This window comes from Herpailurus yagouaroundi, unplaced genomic scaffold, assembly GCF_014898765.1.
Source record: "Herpailurus yagouaroundi ecotype Mexico unplaced genomic scaffold, PumYag 140, whole genome shotgun sequence".
Classification (NCBI taxonomy): Eukaryota; Metazoa; Chordata; class Mammalia; order Carnivora; family Felidae; genus Herpailurus; species Herpailurus yagouaroundi.
Genome location: NW_024412395.1, coordinates 55,601,225 through 55,616,558, shown reverse-complemented (window position 1 = coordinate 55,616,558; position 15,334 = coordinate 55,601,225). Strand labels below are relative to the sequence as shown.

Sequence of the window (15,334 nt, the reverse complement as noted above, 5' to 3'; positions counted from 1 at the left end):
GAAGCTAGCCCCCTTCAAAGCCTAATTCAAGCTGGATGGTGGGAGTGTCTTTTGCTAAAATAAACACTCCAGAATGCCCAAAAGTCTGAAAACATTGATGAATTTTTCCTTTCTATATTCTTTATTTAGATTGTGGTTTGAATGTTCATAAGCAGTGTTCCAAGATGGTCCCAAACGACTGTAAGCCAGACTTGAAACATGTCAAGAAGGTATACAGTTGTGACCTTACCACACTCGTGAAAGCCCATATCACCAAGCGGCCAATGGTGGTGGACATGTGCATCAGGGAAATTGAATCCAGAGGTGAGGCGTCGCCCGTGTGGTTCAGCACTCATAATTCACCATGAATGCAAGTTCTGATGCCCTTCTGGGTACCTCATGGCATAACCCAGTTGTCTTCTTCAGTAAGTTTAGAGGGAGAGGATTTCAGACGTCAAATGATCTGAAAGTCTGAAATGAATTAAGTTAAATAATTCGCCAGCTTGATTTTAAGGTACATTGAGCTAGTTCTAGGAAATATGCTTAAATATTTTTTTTATGAATGATGATGCTTCTTGTCTATAAAAGTTGACATGTAGATACCAATTCATTTTTCACTTTTTGCATTTTTCTTAGGTCCAAGAAGCAAAGGTGTAAATGCTCTATTAAACCGTCCCAAACCAAAAAACAGAACTGCACCCTAATTATTCTTTCGCATTTGGGAAAGACTGGTACAGGCCTATTAATATGGTTTATCTTAGTCTTCTGTTATGTAAGAGAATTTATGGTATAATTGAGGTGACGAATGATTTCCCTGAAGATTCAACGTATTTGATCTAATTAGACACAGTGATGAGCCAGATTACAGATATTCAGGCAACAGTAAGCCAGAGTTTAAAGTCTGTGAGTGAAATGGTTTTATCTTAGGAGAAAATGTGAAGAGGTTTCTAGACAAGTACATTTAATCGTTCTTTCTGACACATTACTTGCCTAGCCTGAAGTATGGGAAGAAGTTAAAACTTGAAGAAGGAAAGACATAATTTCCAAAGAAACTAATTAGCTCTCTTGCTCTGTTTTTACAGGTCTTAATTCTGAAGGTTTGTATCGAGTATCAGGATTCAGTGACTTAATTGAAGATGTCAAGATGGCTTTTGACAGAGGTATGTTCTTTTTTTTTTTTTTTTTAATTTTTTTTTTCAACGTTTATTTATTTTTTGGGGGACAGAGAGAGACAGAGCGTGAACGGGGGAGGGGCAGAGAGAGAGGGAGACACAGAATCGGAAACAGGCTCCAGGCTCTGAGCCATCAGCCCAGAGCCTGACGCGGGGCTCGAACTCACGGACCGCGAGATCGTGACCTGGCTGAAGTCGGACGCTTAACCGACTGCGCCACCCAGGCGCCCCCAGAGGTATGTTCTTTAGCATGTCCGTTAACTTAGGACAACAATGCTCTCTGCCAAGGAGGCACAGTTCCTTATGTTATTCTTTTCATTATTTGTCTAAGTCATTGGTTATTATACCAAATAAAAAGCGTGTAATTTTACTTTATTACTATATTAAACTGTTACACTTCAAGGTGAGAAAGAAACATAAAATTTAACTATATTACCAGTATCTGAGCATCCAGGGCTGGTCCATGTTCCTCAAAATATATACAGAGCAATTAAATTTACCGGATACCATGGAGAAAATAGGGCAGGGTGGTTGGGGGAATCTAAGTGATTGCAGATCTCAGATTTCCCAGTTTGGAGTTGGCCCACCTAACTGCCTGTCGTCCATGCATTCCATCACCATATTTGATGGAGTGGAGACCCAGAGTAATGACTTAGATTCCCCCACCACAGAATCATTATTGATTTTATTTTAATAAATGCCATAAAGGAAAGTATTAATAACTATGGAACTTAACCTAGTCTGCGGGGTTGGGGGGATGCTGGAGATCAGAAGAGGCTTTCCAGAGAAGTACAGAAGTTGGCCGTATAATGGTTGAATAGTCAAAGAAACAGGATATGTAAAGACCCTGGCAACAGAAGAGTCTGTGCAAAGGTCCTGAGGCCTGTCTTTGTCGAGTCCCTGAAAAGTGCTAGGACTTAGAGAGCAGGAACTGAGAGGAGAGTGGACTAATATACAACGAATACACTATCTTACTATAGAAAAAATTAGCTGAATGGTAGAAGGTTCTCAGATCAACCTCCAAATTCAGTTTAACACATCATGTAGCTGAACTATAAGATTGGTGACTTAATTTTCCAAACCCAAAATTGGACATACCCTATAATGAGACAGGACATCTGAAATTTGGATTTTCATAAAAAAATAATAGATAGTGGAAATAGGAACCATGTGGCAGGAGAGAATACCAGCACTCTTTCTTTTTTCCTGAGTAAAAGTTTTGATAGAGATGATAACTTGTCTTTATAATTCTTCTGCCTTCATGTTCTCCTCTCCCTTTCCCCAGGTCTTTAGGCACCTGTATGCTTCCCCGAGATCCCCCAGTGGAGCGATCTAATTGCTTTTTCCTCTCAGAATGCATTCTATCCCAATTTGCCCTGCTAATTCACACTAGAGTGTGAATGTCTGATAGGCCATGGTATTTCCCATTTAAAAGAGGCTTCTTTAAAGAAAAATACACTTTGCTAAAGTAGTTTTAGGGTTCCAGTTTTAGGTTAACATTAGTTCTAGGTTACAAAATGTCACAGAAGGTGCAGAGATGTCCCATATAACCTCTCCTCTCGTTCCCCTCCCCCGCCATAGTTTCCCCTATTAACATCGTGCCTTAATAGAGTACATTTGTTACAATTGATGAACCAACACTGATACATTAACTAAAGTCAGTAGTTTAAAGTTCAGTCTTCATGTTGTACAGTTCTGTGGGTTTTGGCAAATGCATGATGTCATATAGCCACCCTTATGGTGTCACACTATGAGGTATCACTTTCACTACCCTAAGAATCGTCTGTGCTTTACCTGTTCTCCCTTTCTCCCGCTGAACCCCTGACAACCGCTGTTCTTTTTACAGACTCCATAGTTTTGCCTTTTCCAGAATGTCAGAGTTGGAATCATAAGATATGTAGCCTTTTTTGGCTGATTTCCTTTACTTAGCAACCTGCATCTAAAGTTCTCCCATGCCTTTTCCTGGCTTGATAGCTCATTTCTTGTTGTTGCTCAATAATATTCCTTTGTCTGGGCATGTCACAGTTTATTCACCTATTGAAGGACATCTTGATTACTTCCAAGTTTTTAGCAATCATGAATGAAAGCGGCTTAAATATTTGTGTGCACATATTTGTGTGGACGCAAGTAGTTTCCATCTCCTCTGGATAAATACCTAGGAGTGTGATGGCCGGATTACATGTAAGACACTGCCTGTCCTCCCAGGTGGCCGTCCCATTTTGCATTCCCACCAGCAACAACGTCGAGTTCCTGTGGCCCCTGCATCGTCTCCAGCATTTGTCATCAGTTGTCATTTTAGCCATTCTAATATCTGTGTAGGGAAGAGGCTGCTTTTTGATGGATAGCGCTCGTTCATAAGCCAAATGGAATAAAAGAAGCCTAGTATAAGATGTAGCTCAGAGTCGGCACTAATTAAATCTTCAGTAGATGAACGTTCAGATATTTTAACCAGTTACTAAATGCAGGAGAGTAAAAGAAGTCTTAAGGCCCAGCAACCCTAAAATACTCCTCTGTGTTATAACTTCTTCTCTGGTTATTTCAAGACTCTCAAGTTTTGTTTCGTTTTACTCTCATACTTCTCACTGTGTGCCTACACGTAGGGCTCAGACAACATCCAGACGTCATGTGTCAGGAGCCTGGGGTGAGTCAAAGGTGGCCTTTTGTAAATTAGGAGTGCCTCTGTTGTTATTTTTCACATTCTCTAGGTTTATTTTAAAAAGAAAGAGAAAGCAGTCCTACATTACTCCCCTAGGAGGTCTCAAGTACTCGTGGAATTTACGAATACTGCTGTTGATCTCAGCCCTCTCCTACTCCCCACCCCTTTAATTAGACCTGGAAAGCTCAGTAACTTCAGAAAAGAAAATTCAGAAAAACAGATTTGGCTTTTCACAGAAAATTGATCACTTGTATATATCGGCACACTGAATTTGATATTAAAAAAAACCGACGCATTGATGATCTCGAAAGACCGTAACACAAAATGTGTTATTAAAACAGTGCTGTGTGTCCAGATAGTTACTCGTATTTTTCTTTCCAACATCCTTCAAAGATGGCGAGAAAGCGGATATTTCTGTGAACATGTATGAAGATATCAACATTATCACTGGTGCGCTGAAACTGTACTTCAGGGATCTACCAATTCCGCTCATCACATATGACGCCTACCCTAAGTTTATAGAGTCCGCGAGTAAGTATGAAGGCGCGCATTCCAATAACCTGACAGACTCCCTCCTCATGGTAATCACTTCTCCTGCTTTTCCTGCTGAGTTTCTTGAATGCATATTATGTATTTCCCCCTCGCCTCTCCCCTCGGTTAATATACTCACAGAAATTTCGAACTCCTCTCCAATGTAGGTTATTTATGACTTCTGCCATCAGAAGCTTCTTTGTAATGTGCTAACCCTCATTTACCAAAGTAAGGCTTATGCCAGTGCCCCTTAGATATGCACCAATGCTTCTGCAGAATAAAAATGAATAACTAGGAAAATAAAATTGAAGAACAGGACCAAACTATTTTGTTATTAGATTCAGCTCAGCATAAAAGTTACTCTGTCAGATCTCATAAAAGTTTCTAAATTCTTACTTTCAATTTCTATACATATCCTGTGACAGACCATTAACAAACAGTTTGTAAACTGGCACCGGTCCGTAGATCATACTTTAAGGAGCACTGTTTTAGATCAAGAAGTGATTTTTTAAGTTCTAGTTGAGATGCAAATGAGAAAAAGCAAAGGCTCATTTGCCAAATTTATGGTGCAAAAATCATACCTGTAATTCACACTTCCTTTTTTTAAAGAAAGGAATTTTTAACAGATTTTAAGTGTTGGCATTGCCATTTTTTAAGAAAAGATAGGCTATTTCTGTCCTTTTCCTTCTCTCTTAAAAACCATATGTTGTCTTGATCTTTAAATAATAACATCACTTTCTTAGAACGCTGATTTACTTTTTGACTTTGAAATTTCGTGAAGTACAGACTTGCTTTGTTCTAAGTTTTACTTTCCCCTTCAGTGCTTTTGTTGAGAATTTTTGTGGTTGGCTCCATGGAGACCTGATTTCTTGCGGGGAACAGCCATGAGAGTTATACTGATTCTTACAAATTTCCATGTTAGGAGCCTGAAAGACTAGATCCTCTCCGTAGGAATTTAGCTCTTCTCATTTGGGGACGTATTCAGTGCTGATCACGAAAACCGTCTGAGAGCTTACGGGTTCTTGTTTCGTGGGGCAGACGCTTCCTCCCGAGAGAGAGAGAAGTCTGATTGCCACTCCTGTCGAAAGCGCTTGATACACACTTGCATCACCGAGGGCTGCTCGGTCCCCAGTTTGCTCTGGTCCTCAGGACAGTGGGGGCTCAAGCGGACAGAATTCGTGTCCCCGTGTCGCTTTGGAGTAAAATTAAAACTTGGTTTCTGTGCCCAAGCCCAAGGCACCCCAATAGCAGAGGACAAAGCGGTAATTGAGACCTGCATTCTGAACTCTAGACAGCCGCTTTATCTACTTAGAAGAAACATCCAAGCCTTCCTTACTGGGCTTCGAGGCCTTTTGCCCTCCAGATTCCCAAATTATTTCACCTTCTTTCCCCACACCCGTGTCAGTTGCCTCTATTATTCTTCCAAAACATTTGTTGGCGTTCTGAGGTCTGTGTCTGAAACCGCCCCCGTCGGACATCAGCAAACCCCCCGCTCTACTTTAGAGAGCTCTTCAAAGCGCAAGGTAGAAACTTTCCTAAATCAAGGTAGAAATTCCTTCTTACAGTGTCACCTATTTTGATGCGTGACTTCCATGACACCAAAACCGTGGCATAATACTCATACAGGATATAGATGTTTATTGTGCGTGTTTGCTATTGATCTGATTGTTTATGGAATATTGTGCCCTTGTCCATGTCTCCTCCAGCAGTAGAGTCTGTTCCATTCTTTTAAAGTTGTTTTTTTTTTTAACGTTTATTTATTATTTTTGGGACAGAGAGAGACAGAGCATGAACAGGGGAGGGGCAGAGAGAGAGAGGGAGACACAGAATCGGAAACAGGCTCCAGGCTCTGAGCCATCAGCCCAGAGCCCGACGCGGGGCTCGAACTCCCGGACCGCGAGATCGTGCCCTGGCTGAAGCCGGACGCTTAACCGACTGCGCCACCCAGGCGCCCCAAGTCTGTTCCATTCTTTAGACACAGAGATACAACCATTCTCTTATCTTTATAGGTAGATAAGGGAGATGAGAGAAACTAAGATTTATAGAACATATACCGGGTGCCAGGAATCACGGTGCACACTTTATAGTGTGCGATATTTTAATTTTTATCTCTACACCCAGTGGGGTTCCAACTCATTCGTGACCCTAAGATCAAGAGTCGCATGCTCTTCACAGAGCCAGCCAGGTGCCCCACCACGATGTCATTTTAGAAAGGAGATGTCGTGGGGCACCTGGATGGCTCCGTCGGTTAACCATCCGGCCCTTGATTGTGGCTCAGGTCACGATCTCCCTGTTCACGAGTTCAAGCCCTGTATAGGGCTCCTCGCCGATAGCATAGAGCCTGCTTGGGATTCTCTCTTCTCTGCCCATCCCCCACTCACATGATGTGCAGTCTCTCTTGCTCTCTCTCAAAATAAACTTCAAAAAAAAAAAACCAAAAACAAAACAGAAAGGAGATGTTATAGGGTATAAGTGAATTGTCCAAGGTCTTGTCACTAGTGGAGGTGGCACTGGCATTCAAAGCTACATCTGTCTGACGCCACAGCCCTTGCTCCCTGCATGCAGCCCACTGCCTGGCTCCACTGGTGGAACAGGAACAGAAGACCTGCCCAGAGAGGGAAGGCAGGAGGGCAGGAACCCCTCCCAAATGATGCACGGTGTTAGCTGACCCTTCCCGGTGCACCTGCTCTTGAGTCTTTTTATCACTGGGTCCCTTAGAAAACCTGGGGCCCAGGGGCGCCTGGGTGGCGCAGTCGGTTAAGCGTCCGACTTCAGCCAGGTCACGATCTCGCGGTCCGTGAGTTCGAGCCCCGCGTCAGGCTCTGGGATGATGGCTCAGAGCCTGGAGCCTGTTTCCGATTCTGTGTCTCCCTCTCTCTCTGCTCCTCCCCCGTTCATGCTCTGTTTCTCTCTGTCCCAAAAATAAATAAACGTTGAAAAAAAAATTAAAAAAAAAAAAAAAAAGAAAACCTGGGGCCTGTTCTTTAGGTCTCAGGATTCCCCGGCACTTATCAGCATCTCTTGCCAGCAGAAACTCAGAGTGCATATTAAAGCTTTCTCCTGCAAAAGCTGTCTGAGCTCCACTCTTGCAGCCTCCCTCAGACAACCTGCACCCAGGAAGCTGGAGGTGCGTGGCTACAGGGAATGAACAAAGGACACAATGGTGGTAGAGGCTGGGGCCTCTCATTTAAGGGCTTAAAGATCTTCATAATATCCTGGCAACTCCCCCTTGAACTACCTGGAAGTCTGGGACCGCCTAGCCCTTTTTCCTCACTGCATCTTCCCGCCAGTGAAGGGAGCGCTGCCCTACAGACAGTACAAGGTGTATGTAGAAGGTGCCTCTCCCAGGCTGCACGGTAAGCCAGCATATGCATGGACACTTCCTGACACCGAGGAAAACAGCACTGCCAGGACCCAACTCCTGGTAGGACTCCGTGTGGAAATCTTTCTCTGGCCGAGAACTCTCTGAGCTCTGTTCCCAGAAGATCTCAGAAAAGAGGACTCAGTCAGCATGTAGTCTTGAGTGAGTCAGATGAACTCGGCCATAAAACCCAGGGCTCTTTGTCCCGAGCAACTTCAAGTGTCCTGAAGGGAGGCCTGGGATGAGAACTCGCCGAGTGTTCCCCTCCACTCTGCCTCTGATTCACCCCTTATGCTTGGCTGAGTCTTCTTCTTCTTGTACTTGAACATCTCTACGAGGAACTGGCAGTACGTACCTTAAAAGAGCTTTTAACGAAATGTCGACACAGGTTCAGATGCTTATTAGTTCCTGCCCTCACCACGTCCACATTTCCAAACCCTCCTCAGAGGCCATTTCTTCCTCTTCTCGGTTCCGCTCAGCCCCCAGGCCAACTTTCTCTTCTGTGTTCCCGTCACACTTCGCCTGGCCCTTTGGCACAGACTCTTTGCTTCATGATGGAAGGCTGTATTCATGTCTTGTCTGCCCCATTAGACTAACCCCATTACAAGGGAGAGTTCTGTCGCTTTATTTTCCTGTAGCACCTGTGACAGTCCTTTCATTTACATCATAGGTGCTCAATAAATTCTTGTTAAATGAGTAAACATGATTTTATATTGAGAACCATAGAATCTTAGACTTTTTAGATATTCTAAAGGGTCACGTTAACTAGATTTCCTTCTACGACACACTCTTTTGAAATACCCATAACTGCAAGATCACTGCCTCTCTCGGTAGACAGCCGCCAGTGGACAGATATAACCGTCGTAAAGGCCTCCTTGTGCACAACAGAAATCAGCCTGCCCTCGACTCCCGCTGCCGATGGTCTTGATGTGACCCTCTTCCACATGCAAGCCTTTCCCATATTTGAAACAGCTGATGCTGTTCGTCTCTAAATACGTTCCATTTTGTCTGTCTTTCTCTTAAATTATGCTGTGGTCTTCGTCAGGCCCAAGATTTGTGTTCTCTGAAAAAATTATGAGTAATACTCCTTTAAGTAGAAAAAAAAGAAACGAACTCCAGGGAAGAGCCTGTGTCGATTTGATGTCAGTATATTCAAATGCAGTTTGTCATACGTCCCCAGATTTATATCTCCAGTGTGAACCTCTCCCTGAGCACCGGATTAATCCAGTCAGGATGATCATGTAGATGTCTAAAAGACACCTCAGGTAGAGCCCTTGACCTTTGCCACAAAACCCCTCCCATCCATAATCTTAATGGAGGCGCCATCTTCCCAGTTGCCTAAGCCCAAAGCTTAGCTCATTCTTGATTCTTTTCCTTTTCACATCTCCCTCATCAGGAAATCCTATGGACTCTACCGTTAAAATAGACCCAGATTCCAGCAACTTCTCATTACCTTCACTGCCACCACTGGTCTAAGCTAGAGTCATTCGTCACCTGGGTTTTTGTAACAGTTACCAGAATGGTCTGTTTTTACTCTTGCCTTTCCATCGTCTGTTTCCCACATGGCAGACAGAGGAGAGCTACTGTGAGCGCTGTCAGGTCACGTCTCTGCCTCATTCAGAACCTTCCCGTTTCTGCCAGTAAATGCTGAGTCCCTGGAATAGCCTGCAGCACCTGACACAATGCGGTGCCCCGTTACCTCTCTGCCCTCACTCCCTTCCATCCCCCTCTGGCTCACTCCACTACAGCCACGGTAGGCTTCTCACTTTACTCAGACATCGCAAGCATTCTCGCCCCTGGGGACCCTTGCACGGCTGCATCTCTGCCGGGCACCCCTTCCCCTAGATCTCCGTGTGGTCATTCCCCCACGCCCTGAGAGTCTTCACTCAAGACCATCTTTCTCATGAGGTCTGTCATGACCACCCCATTTAAAATCACATCCCCCAGCACCTGCAGTGCTCCTTACTCTGTTTTTTTTCCCCACAGCACTGGCTTTGTTCTAATCTAGTATAAACCAGAAGATACATGTTCATTGTTTACTGTCAGCCACGCTCCGAGAGAGAAAGTAAGCTCTCCACAAATGGGGAGTCTTGTTTGTTGCTAGCCCACCAACACAGTCCTTAATTTCATGCCATCTCAAGATTCTCCCTACAAGGATTAATTACGAAAATAAAAAGGAGACTGTGTTAGTCTTTTTTCAACTTCCAGAACAGTATAGTTTCAAATTAGTCCTATGATAAAAAGAAAAAAAAACTGTAAGTAAATACTAATAGTTTTTGATAGTAAATGGAATTTTAATTCTAGAAATTAAATGATCGAATTTCAGTATCTGATACAGTATTGCTGTTATCAGTTGCTCTTTAAACAGTATTGCTCTTTAAAGATCCAAAGTTTCAAAGACCATGCATCAATTATCATGGCAAATAATACATTGTTTATTACTGAGAAGAGAATCAGGAACCCTGGATAAGCTTGGGGCAGAAATTCTAAAATGGCCGACGTTTCTTTGAGTTAAAAAGCTTCAGTCACTCTTCATGTTCTGAAGCTTATCGATCTGTGCTACCAATGCTAGGAACTTTTCACATTCATTTTATATCACTCTTTTCAATGTTTATTTACTTATGAGAGGGAGAGGGAGAGGGAGGGAGAGAAAGAGAGAGAGAGCGCACACATGCGTGTGAGTAGGTGAGGGGCAGAGAGGGACAATCCCAAGCAGGCTCCACACCAGGAGTGTGGAGCCCACCACAGGGCTCAAACCCACAAACCGTGAGATCACGACCTGAGCCAAAGTCGGACACTCAACCAAATGCACTGCCCAGGTGCCCCATACAAGTTTTAACCTGACTCCAGTGCATTGCCATTGAGTTGGATTTGTCTTTTGAGTTAGACAACTAGAAATCCTGGTTTTGTGTCTTGAATGATACTGGTGGTCAGATGCGGCCTTCCAGAATTTCAAGGCTGCTATCCTGATTAAGACGCAACAGTTTGGGGTCCTCTTCCGGTTGCCCTGCAACCCAGCATTTAAGGGCACCCTGTCTTCCTGACATTTGAGAAGCAGGAATGTGCTAGGGTGCTCTTTTTGAGAGCTCAGAATTACAAACATGTCTGTTGTTTCTGATTATGGAAATGATGAACTCAACGCAATCTGCGACCTCAAAAGGAGTGTGCTGGGTTTTTGGCCAACACAGCGGAACTAAAATGCCCAAATGAAGATTGTTCCCTTTAAGGTTTACACCTTTGGAAGAGCCACATTTACTTCAGGGACCCTGTTGTCACTCCAAACATTTGGAATTGCCTTCAAATTCTGCATTTCATTCTCCTGAATGTCCGAAGTAGAATATTTTTGTGCTCTGAGGGTAGATTTGACTTTTTTATAGAAAAGTAAATTAGGGGCGCCTGGGTGGCGCAGTCGGTTAAGCGTCCGACTTCAGCCAGGTCACGATCTCGTGGTCCGTGAGTTCGAGCCCCGCGTCAGGCTCTGGGCTGATGGCTCGGAGCCTGGAGCCTGTTTCCTATTCTGTGTCTCCCTCTCTCTCTGCCCCTCCCCCGTTCATGCTCTGTCTCTCTCTGTCCCAAAAATAAATAAACGTTGAAAAAAAAAATTTAAAAAAAAAAAAAGTAAATTAAAACCAAGGAAATAAATACTGGATGATACATTCCTCATTTAAAAAGAAAACAGAATATCAATTAAGACTTTGGCAAAGGCTGCAAGGGGCAATGGGGTGGCATAGCTTATGTACTGTTGCTGAACAGGGTTTTTCAAAATATTTTGAGTAAATTAGCATCCCTTAAAATGTCTGTAATGCTGTAAGATGACTTCATTTGAATGTCTAAGTTCTTTTTTTTTTTTAAACATTTATTCATTTTTGAGAGACGGAGACAGTGTGCAAGCAGGGGAGGGGCAAAGAGAGAGGGAGACACAGAATCCAAAGCAGGCTCCAGGCTCCGAGCTGTCATCACAGAGCCCGACGCGGGGCTCAAACTCACGAACCGCAAGATCATGCCCTGAGCCAGAGTCAGACGCTCCACCGACTGAGCCACCTGGGCGCCCCAAAATGTCTGAGTTTTTAATCTGTGTGTCGCTGTGTCTGAGTTCCTTATAGTCACATCCTATCTATCCAGTGTCCAAATTCCACAGTTACCAGACTCTTAAGACAATCGAGTGGGTGCTGCCCCCAAAAGTCCCAGTAAATGGTGTTGCCACAATGGTACTAAGCCTTTTGGAAATCCAAGACTTGAACCTTAAAAATATTTTCCAAAGCTGTGGGCAAGGATCTGTGAGAAAGCCTTTCTTACCAGTTTTAGAAGATCACCACAAGAATAGAATTCAGTGAACCATTTATACCAGTTGTCCGTTAAAGTTCTTCTCCTTGGTATTCAACTTGCTATTTTAGAAATTATGGATCCCGATGAGCAATTAGAAACCCTTCACGAGGCACTGAAGCTCCTGCCGCCTGCTCACTGCGAAACCCTGCGGTACCTCATGGCGCATCTAAAGAGGCAAGTTACAGACTTTGAAGCTTATACTTGCACGGTATCCAAATGTTAAGAATCAAGTGAAACCAAAGGTGAAAGAAAGGACAAATTGTTGTATGAATAAAGAAATGCACAGGTTGGGAAGGAATGCTAAAAATGTTCTGCGCTACAGCGCTGAATGCAGACTCGATTCTGACGTAAACGGATTTGCAGTTCCCGTGTAGGTTTGCAAATAGGTTAGAAATACTAGTGTTCTGCCAAGGACAGGCAGTGATTTTTGTGTGGAAAGAGAAAAGGTTGTAGCTGTAAGGACATTATCATTAGCATAATAAAGAGCAAAGCAACTCGCCAGAAGGCTCACTTTCCTTCTTGCTCTAAAATAGGCACTTCGCTCTCGGTGACAGGATTTTAGACCATTGCATCCAGGTCTCCAACACTGAAAACTGCTATAAAAAAAATGATGGAGTACAATAAGGGGTAAAGGGAGGAATAGAAAGTAAAATATTTTGGTTACGTCTGGTTTAATGTTTTAAATACATTGATGGTGATAGCACTTCATTTCCCTGCTCTGTCGCTCTCCCGTCTCTACCAGTTGAAGCAAACGGTTTTAAATTATGTGACCAAGTTTTAGTGGTTTTGGAGTTTCAAAATATAAAACTAATTAGAAACAAAAAAGACAGAACTTGACGTCTATTTTGTATGCCTCTCAGCATGAGTTACTCAGAAATGAATATGTAACTGATGGTGCTTTTAACATTTACATGTTTTCCCTCTTTGAAAGCACCATGAGCTAAAACTTCTAATATGCTTACAACTTCACTTGCAAATTCAAGTTTGCTTCATATATGGATGCAATTAAGGCCTTCACGCTAAGGCAAAGGAATAGCTCCCAAATTATAGTCTGTGCCTTTGCTGTAGCAGTAAAGAGAAGACGAATGCGAATTCTCGCCGACCAGATAATCTTTATACTATGCCCTCGGCCATCTCTTCATACCCTGGCCACCACTCTCCCCAGATACTCAATAAACTGTTCAACTTACACAAATTCAGCAGACTAGGCAGCCAGTGTGGAAGGAGGGCTGATAGAATGAATAATCAAGACAACCCAGCCCCTTCTCCACTACTCGGCAACACAGCCCTTGCAGCCAGCCGTTGCAATAGAATCCGCAGATAGAACTGACCCCACACAGCCTGACACACGACCTCAGACTTGAGCTTCGGTCATCACTGGAAGTTTAACTTATTAATATAACCGGCTTTGAGGAAAGTCCGTACTTGGAAGTTGAGGAGTACAGAGAGAGGAGCTAGCGGACGAGTTGATAAGTGGACCTGGGTTTTGTCGTAGCGCTCGAGCACAGCGCGGAACGCCGTGGCTTACGTGAAGGCACGCGCCTTTGCTTGTATTTTTCAGAGTGACCCTCCACGAAAAGGAGAATCTTATGAATGCAGAGAACCTCGGCATTGTTTTCGGCCCGACCCTTATGAGATCTCCAGAACTAGACGCGATGGCCGCGTTGAACGATATACGATACCAGAGACTGGTGGTGGAGCTGCTTATCAAAAACGAAGACATTTTATTTTAAATTTTAGTTTGCGGGGGGGAAAAAAAAGAAATGTTTTACAGATGAAGGAATGTTTTATAGTAATTTAATTGGCTCTTATAGCTGACTTATTTCTCGGTTAGACGTTATGGCAGATAGCCAGCTTAAAATGAAGGAACTTTCCGTTGTTTTAGTAGCACCGCTCAGCTGTCCTTGTAAAACAGTGAACACACGCTCTCCAGTTCTAGTAATCCCGGGTGTTTATCATGTTAAGAGAAACTCAAGCTATTGCATGATTAGCCCCCTCTTTGGCAAGGGAACCCCATACAAAGGAGACAACAAGCCTGCACCCGCCTCTTCGTCCCGGGTAGTCTGTGTTGTAATTCAGCATGTTTCGCAGAGTAAATCTGTCGTGACTTCGCTTTTGGGTTCTATGTCATTGGTTTACTGACACTTCTATAAACATGCACACAAATGGATGAAACAGCACCTCTGACTGCTACATTGCCATAGACTATAACATAAGCCTCCTTTCCTCCGATGCTTTATTTGTGGTTTCTCTTTGTTCTTCTCTGACATAGTCCTTTCTTTCCAGCAAAAGCAAAATGTGTTTTCAGATTTGTTACTTTAGTAAATTATCCACCAATAAAAAAAAAAAAAGTACAATGCAGAGCATTTTCTGTTATTATTGGGTTTCAGTTGCAATTTTGCGTTACCTGGCATGCATTTATTAATTTATTAAATTTGGCTTTTAGAAATAAAAACTAGTGATAGCTTGCTTTTTCCCCATGGTTGAGAATATTTGGGAAAACGTATTTGGCCATTTATTTAATACTGAGTAAGGTTTTGTGTTGAGTTCCTAAAATAGTAACTTAAAACTGCTTAGAATTAAGGAGTGCCTTGGTGACTCAGTCGATTAACTGTCCGACTCTTAACTTCGGCTCAGGTCATGATCTCACGGTTCGTAAGTTCCAGCCCCGGGTCAGGCTTTGCACTGACAGCGCAGAGCCTGCTTGGGATTCTGTCTCCTCCCCTCTCTCTGTCCCTCCCCCACTTGCTCTCTATCTCTCTCTCTCAAAATAAATAAACTTAAAAACTGCTTAGAATTAAAATACCCATTCATTGGATTTTTCTTCTCGCATACTTCGGCAGAAAGCTAGAATATTTTCTCACCTGTTTGTGGGGACGGGGGGGAGGGCAGACAGCCGTTCCTTCCAGAGCCATCAGAAGCAGGAAAGAAGACTGAAAAGAGTGACTTCCTAAATGTTTGGTTTGTCAGAAATGCCGTTAGCATGCAGTTGAGCTGACCAGGCTTCCTGAGAGGAGTCAGCAGCCAGACGCTTGGCCAAGGGTGGTCTGTGTACATCTAGATGCCAGGAAACCTGGCTGGGGTCTGATACTGTGCCTAGCCACCCGCCTGCCTTTGAACTAATGACCCTCCCTCCAGGCTGTTTCCTTGTCCTGTCCTGCTTTAAAATGTGTAGGAAAAAAAAAAAAAAGGCGGGGGTTGACGGGGGAGTGCCATTTTTTGGCAAAAAAAAAAAAAAAAAAAAAAAGGCAGGCTCAATTGGTTGAGCATCTCTTAATTTCAGCTCAGGTCATGATCTCACAGTTCCTG

The 15,334-nt window shown here is 43.4% G+C and overlaps 1 protein-coding gene across 3 annotated transcripts in view; it reads left to right on the top strand.

Moving 5' to 3' along the window:
* CHN1 (chimerin 1) overlaps window positions 1–14,388 on the top strand; it is a 206,988-nt gene extending 192,600 nt beyond the window's left edge. For all 3 annotated transcript variants that reach the window (XM_040475436.1, XM_040475437.1, XM_040475438.1), the window contains 5 exons: window positions 130–303; window positions 1,062–1,139; window positions 4,201–4,338; window positions 12,094–12,199; window positions 13,587–14,388. In XM_040475436.1, the coding sequence (XP_040331370.1) occupies window positions 130–303; window positions 1,062–1,139; window positions 4,201–4,338; window positions 12,094–12,199; window positions 13,587–13,758 (668 nt within the window). In that variant the 3' untranslated portion in view covers window positions 13,759–14,388. The remainder of the gene's footprint in view (window positions 1–129; window positions 304–1,061; window positions 1,140–4,200; window positions 4,339–12,093; window positions 12,200–13,586) is intronic.
* Window positions 14,389–15,334: the final 946 nt, after the last annotated feature.